Below are 15,885 nucleotides of genomic sequence, written 5' to 3'. Positions count from 1 at the left end.
AGAAAAAACAAAGATGACTTGACTGCACACAGATGTACAAAGCACATGCCCTTTGTTTCAACCTTTTCACCTACTGACCAAAGTCTTTACATACCTTTGATGTCACTTATCTTGTTTTAGTTTTTATGCTTAAAGAAGATAATACTGAGTCAAATATTGTTTTAGAGAAGTATTAGCAACACAGGATGAGATACTACTCTTAGCTCTGAACAAGCAATATTACTTAGAAAAGCAAATGGACACTCAAACTCCTTATAACAGGAGTGATACTATTTACAAGCAATCGCCCACCCTCCCAACAGAGCTAATTACAAGTATATGTCTCATGTATCTATCCATAATATTTCTATTACAGAACTAGAAGGTGGCAGTAAAACAATGCGAAAAGCATCACAGGTTCTCAGAGTTGCTTGTTTTCATTGCAAATGAACGCAAGTGTATTTGTAAAACATGCATTAAGGATGTGCACAAAACCAGACCTGTATCCATCTCATCCACACTGTTCAGGAAGTCATCAGGGGTTCTGGGTACACTGTAACTGCTCATGCTAAGTCCACTGTCTGTGCTTTCATCTCTGGAGTGATATGTTCCACTGTAACAGAAGAGAGGGAGCAACAAATTAGGGTAGTGTACCTATCATAATAAATGCTTGGTTTTAGAACCAAAAGGGCTCTGAAAACACTGCTGTCATGAGAAGTGCTCTATTCCAATAAAAAACTGAAGCCTTTCCCTGTGTGAGACATCTGAATTTTGTTTTATCCAGGCCCTTTCCAATTAAAATCATATTATTTAGATTCAATTAAACTCTATGAGAGCACACTTAAGTAGCTTTAAAAAACTGCCTGTGTTCTGCAGTTTTAAGCTTTTCACACCCACCCACAGATTAAAATGATTGGAAGCGTATCACAGACATTCCCAGATTATTTTAGAAGTAAAAATAATAATGGCACACCCTTTCACACTTCTATAAAGATAAAAATGATTTCTAACTACTAATGTCCCCATGTTTAATCAACCAGTGCAGTATATTTTTAGGTCACTGCTGTTATAAATAGGAGCTATAGTTGGAACTCCTTTAGTGATTCTTCAATTGCTTCCCACAGTTGCATTACTACCAGTTCAGTCATACATGTCATGGCAAGAGAGTGCCCTAACATAAACCAAAGACTGGTACAGAGCCATCCTGTAAACAAACCCTGTTCAGAACAATCTTGTTGACAGAACAGTTAACAAAACAGTGATGGCATGGGGCCTTACATGCATTTGCTTTGTTATTGCCATCTTCTTGCCAAAGGAGACAGCAAGATCAAGAAAGCTGCAATGGCAAATTTGGGATGGGGCAGGGTAGTAGGCCAGTGTATTGAGTTTACATAGGAAGGTTTTGATAGCAGGTGGGCTGCAGTGGTGGCCTCTGTGAGAAGACATCAGGAGCTGAACCCATGTCAGACATAGCTGCTTCCAGCTGCCTCCAAAATGATCCTGCTGCTGCCCAAACCTGAGACCATCAGTGACAGTGATGGTTCCTTTGTGATAATAAAAATGTATTTAAAGGGTGAAAACATTGTGCAGCAGCATCTGGGAGAAAGGAGTGAGAAAATCTGAGAGAAACAGCCCTGCAGACACCAAGGGGAAGAAGGGGAAGAGGTGCTCCAGGCACTGGAGCAGATTCCCCTGCAGCCCATGGTGCAGCTCATGGTGAGGCAGGCTATGCCTCTGCAGCCCATAGGGGAGCCAACACCAGAGCAGGCAGATGTGCCCTGAAGGAAGCTGCAGCCCATTGAGAGCCTGTGCTGCAGCAGGTTCCTGAAAGGACCTGTGGACAAGGAGCCCTGGCAGAAGCAGTGAAAACACTACTGTATTATTTACTCAAACTGCTCCAATGTACCAATTCTGTTCAGAATTTTTTTGGATGTTCTGATTATTTAAGCAGTAGAAAATAATTCATCTACACTTTGGATATCTAACTCTGGTACCTAAAGTTAGGAGGACTGTCTCACCAGGAACTTCATATATACCCTATATAGACAGAAAGAAATTCTCTGATTCTGAACTATCTGAATGACAACAGATTCCACTGGCAAGATGGAAGGTATGTTCTTGCACCAACTCCACTGAACTTTACTGATTTTGAGAATTACAGTGAGGTTAGAGTATGAAAAATGACAAAGAAATCTCCTGGAAAAGGCAGAAAATGAGAAGAACTGAAACTAAACCGATGAATATCAATACCTGGAAAAGTTACATACAATGACAGTACATCTTTACAGATGCAGAACCTAAGTGTGAGACATCAGCAACATTAAGTTATTCAAAAGAATATGAGAAGGGATTTAGAATTGCAGCAAAGGTTTATAAATATTTTAATAATTTTCAGTATCTAAAATTATGGCAGATATTTAAGCTTATCCTACTCTAAAATCAGTCCGGTTCTAACATGATGCAGATTTCTTACCTTCTGAGAAGGTTTTAAACTGTATTGATGTCAAAAACCATAGAAGTAGATTGAAAGAATCAAGATTAATTTTATGGGGTTTTCCACAAGTATAGTAATGTACCATTAAAGGGAACCATGTTGTTATACTTCATGAGCACATACAATAAGCATCCTAAAGTTCAGCTAACATTTCAAGGTAATGTAGAAAAGTAGTGATGAATTCTCACACATCATTTTCCTCTTTTATGGTAGGGGATAGCGAGTTGGTATCAGTTCGGAATGCTGACAAAATACAGTCGAAGAACTGCAAAAGTAACTACTCCAACTTAACAGCAACTACTTGATACTGCTGAAATGTTTGTAGATTCTTACCCTATTAATTACAAGTTTATGTGGCTTGGAGATTTAACTCTTTTACTATTTTCATCTTTTCTTTCCAGCATGCTAAGCAAAAAATACAGATATGACTTATCTCAACCTGCAGCAGTTTCTTCAAAGTTACACTGGCTAGTATAAAGCACTTGCAAGCTGCAATTAGCAGCATATTTCCAACAAAACAAACACTCCACCTCAGAAGGATTAAGAAGGAAGTTATATGAAAAAGATAAGTCTATATTGTAAAATTCTAAATCTTGAATTAAAAGACCCATGTCAAAATAATACAGCATTTAAACTGAAACATGCCACTGTCTGCAGACCTAACATTAACAGAGTGAAAAAACTGTTAAATTAAAAACCTGGAGGGGAGAATAGAGAAACCTTAAAATGAACCTCAAGGTGTAGTCCTAAATGTGCCTCACAGTTCATTTGATCTCATAGCAAGCTATTCACAAATTCTTTTGAGTCAGTAATTTGAAGTGACTGTTAGTCAACAGATTATGCAGAGGCAAACATGTTATGACTTTGAATAAAAAACCTTCCTACAAGTCTGAACAGACTACTTCCTCCCACAGGAGACAGCTTTTAATCCTCAGCTTTTACTAGACTTGCCATTTAAGGAAAGATTCATTTACAGCTGTGGCTTTTGGCACACACAGATGTTCAAAATAAACTATTACATGTACCAAACAGAATTTTAAATCATTTTTTCCCCCCTTCTAGTAGCTACTCCTACAAACCTGTTAAGAAAGGGATCAGAACTATTTGTAGTCATTGTTCTCAGTTCCTGAGACATTCCAGGAGATGACACAGGATTTTGAGATCCACCGTCTTGTTCCATTGTTGGAAGCTGGCTACGGAGAGCCAATTCCTAGAACAGCAGGAGTGGGAGAAAAAAAGACCAAGTTAGGCATTTGAAGGCATTTTTCAGATACAAAACCATGAAATTATAGGTAATTGATGCTTTTACTGTTTCCAGCTACAAGATTTGAATGAAATTACGTTTCTGAAGACAAGGCAAGAATTTTTACTGCCTTCAATGACAATGAGAGTTCCACCAGTTAAGGCCAGTATTAGAGAGACTTCACTGTACCTGTATTTATAGATTTAGAGATCTTTTCTAGTTCACTTTAATATCTTTTGCTAAGTCTATTCTTAAGATCAAAAAAGAACTGTTAACACTTTCTGACCCCTAAGCTATGTCTGTCAAGCTCTGCTGACTAGCACTTTTTCCCCTTTTTCTTTTCCCCCGTTCCTTTTCCCCCGTTCTGATTTACTCCCTGGTTTCCTTTTTACCTTGCTTGCTTTATTCAGCAAAGTTTAGAGTCAGTCCCTGCAAGTTCCCATTCACTCCTGTTTGAGGCATGCATTTTGAAATTTCTGATTGATCAAACCAGTGATTTGTCCCATATGTACATCTTAGAGCTCCTCAAATCCCTTGTAGTCTCTAAGTAAATCCAAGATGCTGCACTTCAGAAATTACAAACCTAGACTACATCTGCATTTTTACACATCTGACTGTGCACCAACTTGAATCAATCCATCCATAAAGCTTGCTCAATGAATGTAAGTTTTAACATAAAACACACAAATTTAAAGGTAGGTGGTGATAAGCAGCATTTTCTGTAATTTCCAGTGCTCCGCTCCCCCCACCCACTTTTTAAACAGGTAATCCATGAGTTACACATGTGAAAAATACAGTAATTTCATTCAAGCAACTCTCCTACAGCATCATTAATGGCTCTCCAAGTCTCTGCTTTGTTAATGTAGAGACTGGCAAAGAAATCTATTCACTATCTTGTTACCATTATTAGTAATAAGTGATTTCCAGGCTGTGGCTGGGAAGCTAATATCAAGCAAAACCAATCTTGTCAGTCTTGACAATACTCAGTATTTCTCACTTTTAAAATGAGAAGTCTTCATCTATTCTTATGACCCTAAGGACTACCATAGACTTTTAATACATAAAAACAATCCTTCTCCAATTCTTGTTCAAAGTTGATTAAAAAAGTCTAAATTTTATTTTCCACTAGATTGTGCCAAATATTGAATGCTTCCCTACCACTTGCTTTTGTTTTCCCTTTTCTAATCTGCATATGATTCGCTCCCATTCCTGTGTATTATGATTCTACAATTCCTTTAATTGCAAGTTTCATGTCCTGTGTTAGAAAGTTTTCTAAGCCCAAAAGTTTTAGACCTTTGTAGAAATTGCACGAACATACCACTGGCTTTTGTGTTCGTTACAACCAATTATCTACTCCAAGTAAATCCAGTCCTCTGCTCACCACCACTTACTTGGCCACTGTTCTAATAAATAGTAACAATACTCCTCATTTCCAGATCATGGGATAGTAGGAACCTTCTATTCATTTCTATAGGCTTATCCATACGATTTTCATTTGCTATTTGCTTATGTAATAAACCCATTGTTTACTGGAGAAAAGAAATCCCCTTTCCAAGAGCTCCTGGCAGCAGGAAAGAAAAAACCCGCAATTTTCTCTTCTGTACCTGAATCAAAAAAAAAAAAAGTCAGTACAGAGGAAAAAGCAACTTGGAAAAATGGGAAAGTTACCTTTGTATTTTCTAAATCCTTAGAGGCCTAAGAGAGAGACTGAAGTTCCATCAGTGTATGAACTCAGGTAACAAGATAAATATAGCTCAGATACTAGCCAGCTTAAAAAAATAAATAAAAATCACACTTCACTGAAGCCCCACTAAAAAGAGCTGCACTAAACCAGGAGAGAGAACTGTATTTTGCCTATTCTTTGGCATGTACAATGAAGTGAAATATGTCTCTTTAATATTAGTACTACTTTTAGCCTTGTTTCAACAACAACATTGCTAAAAGTACAGAACTACAACTATTTTTAGCTATTAATAAGTAGCATTACTGTTACTTCTTCAGGAAGTTCAGGAGGCAGAACTACAGCACTCCCAACAGAAAGAATGTTATTCCATTACTCATTCAAGTAATAAATTTATGTCAATCTGGGAGTCTGAAAGAGAAAGGAATTACCAAAAAAGATGAGCTATTCAGAAACACAGAACAATTTTTAATCATACCCTAAGATAAGCAAAGTTTTCTACAAGACTAAAGAATGTCTTAAGACTACTTTTCCTAAAAGGTGAATGTAATGGAAGCTAAACTTGTGTTACTTTAAGAATGGTCTTTCAATTTCTTCATCCTTATAAAACTGATTGTTTCTTAAACAAAGTATGTATGGGAGTGTACAAGCCTCTTCCAGCTCCAAACAGAGTAATGTGAACTCTAGGCTTTTAGTTCATGCTTTAAAATATATCCTTTAAAGTATTTAAAGTCTGGAGGCAAAAATAAAACCATGACGAAATCCTGGCTTAGATTTCTATTACTTGATCTCATCCTATTTCTGTAAGTTTTTCAAAACTTTTTTTAAGTACCTCTGGGAAAATAAAAGCTTAGCATTCCTATTGTTAACACAAAAGCTGAATTTTAGTTATTACATAAAGATCAAAATGATCTGTCATCTCCTTTAGCAAAGTCATTTTATAAATAAGGTCAGCAATGTGTAATTTATCTGGCTGACCTTACCTTTTTTTCATAACTGCATACAGATTTAGTTTTACATCAAGTTCCAAGTCATTTGTACTATGTCCAAATTAGCTTTATAAAGTTACTCTCTTCAGAGCATTTTTATCTTCATCATGCATTTGAGGAAAGGTAAAAGGCTTCCTTGGGCAACTTATGTATCATAGTCTCATTGTATTGAACATACGATATGCTACTCTAATTGATATATCTTTTTTATGAACTTAAGGTCCTTTCCAACCCTAACTATTCTATGATTTATTTAGTTTAAAAGGGTGAATTGCAACATTTCTGCCCCTAAACATTGCTCAACTATCCAGTGATCCACAGGATTCACTGGGATGGGAGAGAAGTGTTGGGGGAAAGACCATGGAACTTATGGAAAAGACTTACTGTCCCAGTTCTTTCTTCAGATTAAGTATTTACGCTCTTGTTTGAGGCCCATAAAGTTTCAGCATGTGTACAAAAGGAACAGGGAGAACACATGGGTAGATGAAGACAAATTCAGCAATGAAGAGTTGTGCCATTAGTGAAGAGTAAGGGGGAAATATAAATCTTTCAGCATCGTCATCATGAAACCCATCAAAATTAATTTAGGAGGCGAACAGAGTGATAATTAATTGCATTGTATATTGGCAAAGAACTCAATGCTATGCAGAGCACTGCAGGCACAAGTAAGGAAGCATAAAATGGAACAGGCATTTGTAAAGAAAGTCTGGTTTCTTGTCTGCCTTTGCAGTCCTTTGCTGCACCACTGCTTCATGCTCCTCTTGCTATCCATCTGCCTATGGCTCCACAGTGCACCTGCCCAGCCAGGAGCACCAGCAAGGCAGGTACGCGTCAGTAGGAGTCAGCACTCACAGCGCCCGTGCAGAGCTGGATGGCCTCTCTCTGCCCAGTTTTGTTTCTTTCTAGCAAAAGCTGTTACTCACAGACATCTCATACTCCAGGTCAACATGACTCATATCTTCTGCTAGCCAACTGCTTTAGCAGTACTTTTGTGATTTAGTTTTGCAACTGCCATCAGCACCAGCGACCCCATGAAATCCACTGCAGTGAGCTACAGCTCTTATAAAGAGACAAAATGTGTTCTGAAGCAATTAGATGCATAAAAACCAAAGGGAATGAACACAGTTCTGATTTACTCTATAAACTTTTGGGCAGGTTATTTATCCATAAAGACCTACATTCACAAGCAAGCAACAGAATGATTTTGCTAATCCATAAAGTTTGGGTTGCAAGTAGAATCAGAGCTTCTGACTTTCCAAGTTACTCACATAATACAAGCATTTTTCCTACTGTTCAACTTCTAGGTACTAAGACTCAGCATTTCCCATTCAGAGCAGTGTGAAACCCAAATTTTACAGCTCCTGCCACACAAACTAATGAAGTTTTGCTTAGATCTATGGTTCTCTATGATGAATGAAGCTATACTATTTCAGAAGCCAAAGAACATTCTAAACACCAAGTTCCCAAGCTGGCTGAATAACAGCAATGTTGCTTTTGCAGTAAAACTGAGTTCCACATTTTGTGTATTTTGATGGCAGCCAACATACCCCCAAATCCAGCCACACAGGACTCCCATTCATTAACACTTTCCTATTAATGTCCAAACATACTTGCATTTTCTAGGCAGTATTTAAAGTGGTACCTTAGTGTACTGCTCATCAGAAATACCAAAGACTTATTATTTCATTAGGTCAAGGAGTATCTTCCTAATTTCTACAGGACATCCAACTCCAAGCTGAAATTCCAGATGACTTGACAAAACTTTTGTTATATTTGTGTTCATAAGTTTAGTTTGTTACTTAGGTCAGAAGATGTGTGCCTTGATCTCTTAATCATTGTGCTCACAATCCAGGGGCAATTCCAAAGTGGCTTTTACTGATAGTTACAGGTGACCTTTGACTGCATATTCTTCCCCCAGCTTCAGCTGGAACTAGAATTTGTACGGCCATACGCTTAAGTCAGACAACAGACCTAGCTGAAGAATGGTCAGATCAGGTGTCTGATCTATCCTGCAGTGTAGCTACACCAACACTTCAACTAAGAGATTACGAAAATACATTAGACACATCCTGTTCTGCTGCCTTATTATTAAGGCAATCTCTAGCAGACAGCTGAGTTTAATGGCTTAAACTGCTGCAGTCTCTTTTGCCAGAGCATGTCTACCAGACCTGAGTCAGTAGGTTAAGAAGTAAATATTTTGCTTAAAAAACACCACACAAATCCCCACCTGCAATCTTCACCCTGGTTTAGGATGGCTCTAGACAGCTGGTTATGTCTTACTCTGAATTAATTTCTAAAGTCATGGCACCGCATAGGTGTGCTGCCTTATGTGCAAGCCTCATGGTACTCTGACAAAGCTCTGTGCAACCACTGCAGAGTGATAAGTACTTGACATTAACTGTACTGATCTTAGCTACCTAAAATACAAGTGCTTTCCTAGAAACAGATGTGTATGTATAGACAACATGCTAAGGTTTTTATTACACGATGAACTTACTGCCACAGACTGAAAAAGTCAGTTCATTAATTACCAAGATTTTTGGAAAGTAGTGCAGTGAATAACAATGTCTCACTACCTAATGAAGTAAAATATACCTGCTAACAGTAACATATCAACAGTTAAATGAAAACTGAGATAAATGCATACAAACTTGATTTTTGCCTACTTGGAACCTTCAAGTTACTTAGAATAGTTAGGGTTGGAAAACGACCTTAAGATCATCAAGTTCCAACCCTCCTGCCATGGGCAGCGACACCTTGCTCTAAACCATATCACCCAAGGCCTTGTCCAACCTGGCCTTGAACACTGCCAGGGATGAAGCATTCACAACGTCCCTGGGGAACCTATTCCAGTGCCTCACTACCCTAACAGGAAAGAATTTCCTCCTTATATCCAAACTAAACTTCTCCTGTTTAAGTTTTAACCCATTACCCCTTGTCCTACCACTACAGTCCCTAATGAAGAGTCCATCCCCACCATCCCTACAGGCCGCCTTCAGATACTGGAAGGCTGCTATGAGGACTCCACACAGCCTTCTCCAGGCTGAACAATCCCAACTTTCTCAGCCGATCTTCATATGGGAGGTGCTCCAGTCCCCTCATCATTCTCGTGGCCCTCCGCTGGATGCATTCCAACAGATCCATGTCCTTTTTATGTTGAGGACACCAGAACTGCACACAATACTCCAAGGAGGTCTCACGAGAGTAGAATAAAGGGGCAGGATCGACTCCTTTGATCTGCTGGTCACACTCCTTTTGATGCAGCCCAGGATACGGTTGACTTCCTGGGCTGCAAGCGCACACTGCTGGCTCATGTTCATTTCCTCATTGACCAGCACCCCCAAGTCCTTCTCCACAGGGCTGCTCTGAATCTCTTCTCTGCCCAGCCTGTAGCTGTGTCTGGGATTGCTCCAACCCAGGGGTAGGACCTTGCACTTAGCATGGTTAAACTTCAGGAGGCTGGCATCAGCCCACCTCACAAGCGTGTCAAGGTCCCTCTGGATGGCATTCCTTCCCTCCAGCGTATCAACCGAACCACACAGCTTGGTGTCATCGGCAAACTTGCTGAGGGCGCACTCAATCCCACTGCCCATGTCAGCGACGAAGATGTTGAACAAGACCGGTCCCAACACCAATCCCTGAGCGACACCACTCGTCACTGATCTCCACCTGGACATTGAGCCATTGACCACAACTCTTTGTGTGTGGCCCTCCAGCCAGTTCTTTATCCATCGAGTGGTCCATTCATCAAATTGATGTCTCTCCAATTTAGAGACAAGAATGTCGTGTGGGACAGTGTTGAACGCTTTACACAAATCCAGGTAGATGACATCAACTGCTCTATCGCTGTCCATCAGTTCTGTAGCCCCATCATAGAAGGACACCAAACTGGTCAGGCAGGATTTCCCCTTAGTGAAGCCATGCTGGCTGTCACCAAGCACCTTGTTGTTTTTCATGTGCCTTAGCATGCCTTCCAGGAGAATCTGCTCCAAGATTTTGCCAGGCACAGAGGTGAGACTGACTGGTCTGTAATTGCCTGGGTCATCCATTTTCCCCTTCTTGAAAATGGGGGTTATATTTCCCTTTTTCCAGTCATCAGGAACTTCACCTGACTGCCATGATTTTTCAAGTATGATGGCCAGCGGCTTAGCAACTTCATTTGCCAGCTCCTTCAGGACCCGTGGATGGATTTCATCAGGACCCATGGACTTGTGCATGTTCAGATTTTTAAGATGGTCTCGAACCAATTCCTCTCCTACAGTGGGCCCAAGGTCTCCATTCTCACAGTCCCTGTGTCTGCCTTCCAAGACTTGGGCAGTGCGGTCAGAGCCTTTGCTAGAGAAGACCGAGGCAAAGAAGTCATTCAGAACCTCAGCCTTCTCCAAATCCTGTGTAGCTAGTTCACCTGAGAGCTTCCTGAGGGGGCCTACGTTCTCCCTAATCTGTTTTTTATTTGCTATGTACCTGTAGAATCCCTTCCTGTTATCCTTAATATCCCTAGCCAAGTTTGATTCGAACTGGGCCTTAGCTTTCCTAACCTGGTCCCTAGCTTCCCGGACAACAACCCTGTACTCTTCCCAGGCCGCCTGTCCTTGCTTCCACTTTCTATAAAACTTTTTTCATTTGAATTTTCCTCAGGAGCTCCTTATCCATCCAAGGAGGTCTCCTGGCCCTCCTGCTGTACTTCCTTCTGGTTGGGATGCAACACTCCTGAGCTTATAGCAGGTGATCCTTGAAGACCAACCAAGAGTCTTGAGCCCCCCTGCCCTCTAGGGTTGTATCCCATGGAACCTTACTAAGCAGGTTCCTGAAAACACCAAAGTCTGCTCTTTTGAAGTCTAAGGCAGTGAGCTTCCTGCACGTTCTTCTCACTGTTCTAAAGATCTCAAATTCAACCATCTCGTAGTTGCTGCATCCAAGGCTGCCCTGCAGTGCCACATTTCCAACGAGCCCTTCCCTGTTGGTGAGCACGAGGTCAAGCATGGCACCTCTCCTTGTCAGCTCCTCTATTACTTGCAGAAGGAAGTCGTCCTCCACACAATCGAGGAGCCTCCTGGATTGCTTGTGCCAGGCCGTACCGTCATTCCAACAGATGTCAGGGTGGTTGAAGTCACCCATGAGAATGAGGGCCTGTGAGCATGAGGCTTTTCCTATCTGCCTATAGAATGCTTCATCCACAGATTCCTCTTGATCAGGCGGTCTGTAACATATCCCCACAGTAATGTCTCCCATCGCTGTTTTCCTTTTAACCCTGACCCACAAGCTCTCTGTTAACTGCTCACCAGTCCCCAGTCAAGAGTTCCATTCTCTCCAGCCTATCCCTAACATAAAGGGCAACTCTCCCTCCGCGCCTGCCAGGCCGGTTTTTCTAAAGAGTCTGTAACCTTCCATTCCAACACTCCAGTCATAGGAGCGATCCCACCCTGTTTCTGTGATGCCTATTGTATCATACCCCCATAGACATGCACACATCTCTAATTCCTCTTGTTTGTTCCCCATGCTATAGGCGTTTGTATAGAGGCATCTGAGCCGAGCTCCAAATGAAGCCGGCTCATTGGCTGGAGCAGCCGGAATATCTCTGCATTGCTCCCAGCATTTATTATAGGTGCTGGCAACTGACTGAGAGTGTTGGGATGGAATGATGCCCCCCTCCCCCAACACATCTAGTTTAAAGCCTCCTTGACAAGTCTGGCAAGCCTCCAGTTACTGATGGTACCATACATGCTGCTCAGGTCCTTTACCTGTGTGACAGTTCTCCATGATATTCTGTTACTGATTTTAGAGAGTAAGAAATCAGTAACAATTTCTGTTCACTGTCCAAAACAAAAATCTAATAGAAACTTCAACCACAAGGTACAAAGAAAAAGTTAATACTAGTAAAAAAAAGCTATCAAGTGAATAAAACACAAGGGGGACACAACATTTACTTCCACTAAATTAAGAAGTTTCAGTTATTATTTGTGACCATTGGTTTAAAAAAGTTCAATTGGAAGCAAAAATTTTAAATGGGAAACAAACTTTACTGGAAAGAGTCCTCACTGTGTCTTAGCTAATCCTCCTCAAATCTTCCCACATAATGGACCTCTTCAAAGTAAGACTTATTTTCTCTATCAAATACCAAGCAATAAGGCAAATTAAAAGCATGGGACATAAAATAGCTGTGAATTTCCTGCAACTGACTCGTTATTTTCTTCTTGCCTCTTGTAAATATAATTTTCAAAAATGTTTCTGTATACCAGTGGCTATGTCTTCACTGGTCAAAAAAGCCATGTTCAAAGACCAAATGGCTGGCTTCAGTGCCTTATCTCCATAAAAGAAAAAACAAAACCCAAGCCCACAACAAAACTGCCCATTGAAAAAACCCCAACCAAACCCCAATCTCAAATGCCCCCCAACAAGAACACATCAATGAAATCAAAACAAATCATTTACCTTGTTAATCTAGGTCAGCTTCAGATAACAGAGGGATAAGGGAGATTCAAGTTATAACACTGTTTGGTATTCGCTAAGAATCAAAAATAACTCTTGCCCACCATTTCCACTAAGATTTGAACACAAGTATATCTTATTGTTGAAAGACATTACATGATAAAAAAAACCCAACCCCAAAACAAAATAAAACACCCCCAAACCAAGTCCTCAGTGAAACTTCCACCTTCTCTAACATCATGGAAGTTCAAGAGTACAGAATTCAAGACTGTACTTGTTTTTAACGATGCCTTCCTTACTTCCTAGAAAATGGCCCACACCTGACACCAACACTGCTTTGTATTGGTATATATGCAAAGTGACTTCAAAAAAAATCTTTTACTGAAAAATATTAATAGTGTCCTAAGAAATTAATACTTTCCTGGAACAGATTCTTTGCAGATTCTTCACTGAGTAGGGGAATTTCCAGAATGTCACTCAAAAGTTGATAAGCAATAAGTCTGGGGCAATAGGACAGAGAATATGAGAGGTAGTTCATAAAATATAAAGGACAAAAGAATGAAGACAATGAACAGACAGCACATTCCAGGTATGCAGAACTACAATGAAAGCAGCACAGAGGTAACAAAAAAGTAGTTGAAAAGCACAGCTGAGCAGAGAAGCAAGGAAGCTGGGCTGTATCTAGTTCTCAGACAGGTATCTTCATTCAATGCTAGAAACAAGCAGTACATAAGGAATGAGCAAGCATATACAGAGGAACTTATCATAAACAGCTGTGTAATATGCTGATCTTATTAACAAGTACCCTAATATTAGTGGCAGACAAGTCATCTTTCAATCTCATCACAAGAAAGTAGTCTGCACGCAACATCCAAGAATAATGCCATCAGTACCTCAGCATTATTTGCCTCTTATCTCAGCCATTGTATACTGGAAGGCAAGAAATCTGTTACCTAACATCTAGCCAATATTATGGTTTATACAAAAGTTGACTGACATCTGCTTTAGGTGAGACACTGTTGACAACTGGATGCCAACTGCAGGAAAATGGAAGGAGAGCTTGTGGGGATGGAAAAACAGTCAAGTCACTCAATCCCTTAACTAAGAGAGGAAGGCATCTTTAAGATGTTCATAAGTAAGTGATGATGATGAGCATAAGTAACTGGACAGATGTACGCCCCTGGATGTACCAATAGCTCCTGTTTATATACAGTAAATATGTGAGTTATAATTTTTGCTTCAAATACCTTTGACTTGGCCATTTTTAGAAACATAGTAAAATACATCCTCATTTAAACAAGATAAATACTTGCAACAAAAGAAGAAGCTGAGCAATTGTTTAATCTTTCCAGAACGTATTTAAGTGCTAAGGCCTCCACACATAACACCTGGAGTGTTATTGTCACTATGGGATACTACAGTATCATGGCAGACAGATAAAAACTGGCAAGGGTACAGTTCAGTACCCAAGAAAAACTTGCCAAAGATATCAATACAATGATGGCACTGCATCCAGCTTGCATAGGCAAAAGGAAGAGGAGGTTGGTCTGGATGCAGGATGTCGGACTGAAGGACCTTCACAAGCTCAGAGATTGGACTGAAAGTTAAGAAACATTTCTCAGGTTTTTTATTTCAAATAAAAGAGACACTTCATTAGAGCCAAGCTTCAAGAATGCTGGTATCATAACATTTCTTTAGAAACAGAACACCTCTGAAATAGACTTAGTCTTCCCAGAATTAAGAGCACTGAAGATATGTAAACTTTATTTTCAGTATCCCTTGAGAAAACATCTAAGATTTAGCAAGAGAAGTTACCATTCCCCCCCAAGTGCAACTTTGTCATCACAAAAGCAGATAATTTCTCTATAAACTCTTTTTTTTTCCGAAAAGGAAAGAAATGATCTGCCAAAACAGATGAAGTTGATCAAAGAAAAGCTAGTTCTTTCCAGAGATTTTTCACAGATTTACAAGGTTGGATATGACCTTATAGGATGTGCAGAGTGGGACTTCACTAATGGCATCACTGATGAAGACAGATGATATTTGCCTAGTACAAGGCCTCAAGAAGCATTTAGAGGACAATTTCCAGAATCAGTTTCACCTGTGGCTGCTCATTACATGATTGAAGTGATGCATGAAAACACAAAAAATACATGTAGATGATACAATACAAATAATGTAGCATTACAGAGATTTTGACACAACTGCCTACTTTTCTATCCACCAGATCACTCAAATGCAGCTTGACTCATAAAACTGATCCCAGGCAGGTGAGTATACAGGTAAGCCTGGTGTGCAGCTTGTTTATATGTAACTGTAATCCTAATTTTTGCATAGATCTTTCATCAGTTCCCATCACAAAGAAAGTAGAGCAACTACTATACATACATTAACTGAATTACTAACAAGGTCCCTTTGAGTTTTTGCAGCTTTTTTAGTATTTTAAGCCAAAATTTCAAGAAGTTCTGCTTTTACTAAGTATGAAACTGATCCCAAAGTTCTCAATCAGCTGCATATTTCTGAGTCGGCAATGGGAATGAGTTACTGTGGAAAAGCAAACAGCTGTATGACATGGCTTCAGGCATACAAGAAAACACAGAATACCCTTTTGATGCTCAGTAAGTGTCCCGTCTGACCTAATTATGGTAGAATAGTAGGTGTTTCCAACTGCCACGGAGGAATGTGCTTCTCTGTTTATTCCCTTATATACCAACAATTTCTAAGGAATTTTTTTCTCCTCCGTAATAGGACCTAGTATTGATTGGTAAGACCATTACGTGGTCAATTGTCTGTAAGTGAATCAAATTATTATGTCTCAATTAAAATGCTTCCATTTTAGAGCTGCACTGATATTACCAAACAGGAAAGTACTGTTTCTAAGGTCTGAGGTTCCTATTCCGAAGATGACGATCTCAAGAGAACTACTAATGTACAAATTTTGCAGTACTCTTAAGAATGCAATAGTATACCAGTACTCACAACTTCCAAACACAGGATACTTTCTTTTATTCTGTTTTTCTTGCCTAGTGTGTAGAGTGTTTTTCTTAGAAAAACAATTTAAAGTAGGAGC

At 39.8% G+C, this 15,885-nt stretch overlaps 1 protein-coding gene across 8 annotated transcripts in view; it reads right to left on the bottom strand.

The window, feature by feature from the left end:
- Positions 1-15,885, bottom strand: part of YAP1 (Yes1 associated transcriptional regulator) — a 91,560-nt gene that overhangs the window by 4,220 nt on the left and 71,455 nt on the right. For all 8 annotated transcript variants that reach the window (XM_061374486.1, XM_061374488.1, XM_061374487.1 and 5 more), the window contains 2 exons: positions 3,553-3,683; positions 480-592 (listed from right to left, as the gene is read on the bottom strand). In XM_061374486.1, the coding sequence (XP_061230470.1) occupies positions 480-592; positions 3,553-3,683 (244 nt within the window). The remainder of the gene's footprint in view (positions 1-479; positions 593-3,552; positions 3,684-15,885) is intronic.

This window comes from Neopsephotus bourkii, unplaced genomic scaffold (genome assembly GCF_033783945.1).
Source record: "Neopsephotus bourkii isolate Nb327-2 ecotype Australia unplaced genomic scaffold, CSIRO-AGI_Nbou_v1 NB_1638, whole genome shotgun sequence".
Lineage (NCBI taxonomy): Eukaryota > Metazoa > Chordata > Aves > Psittaciformes > Psittacidae > Neopsephotus > Neopsephotus bourkii.
This window is presented reverse-complemented; position numbering and strand designations above follow the sequence as displayed.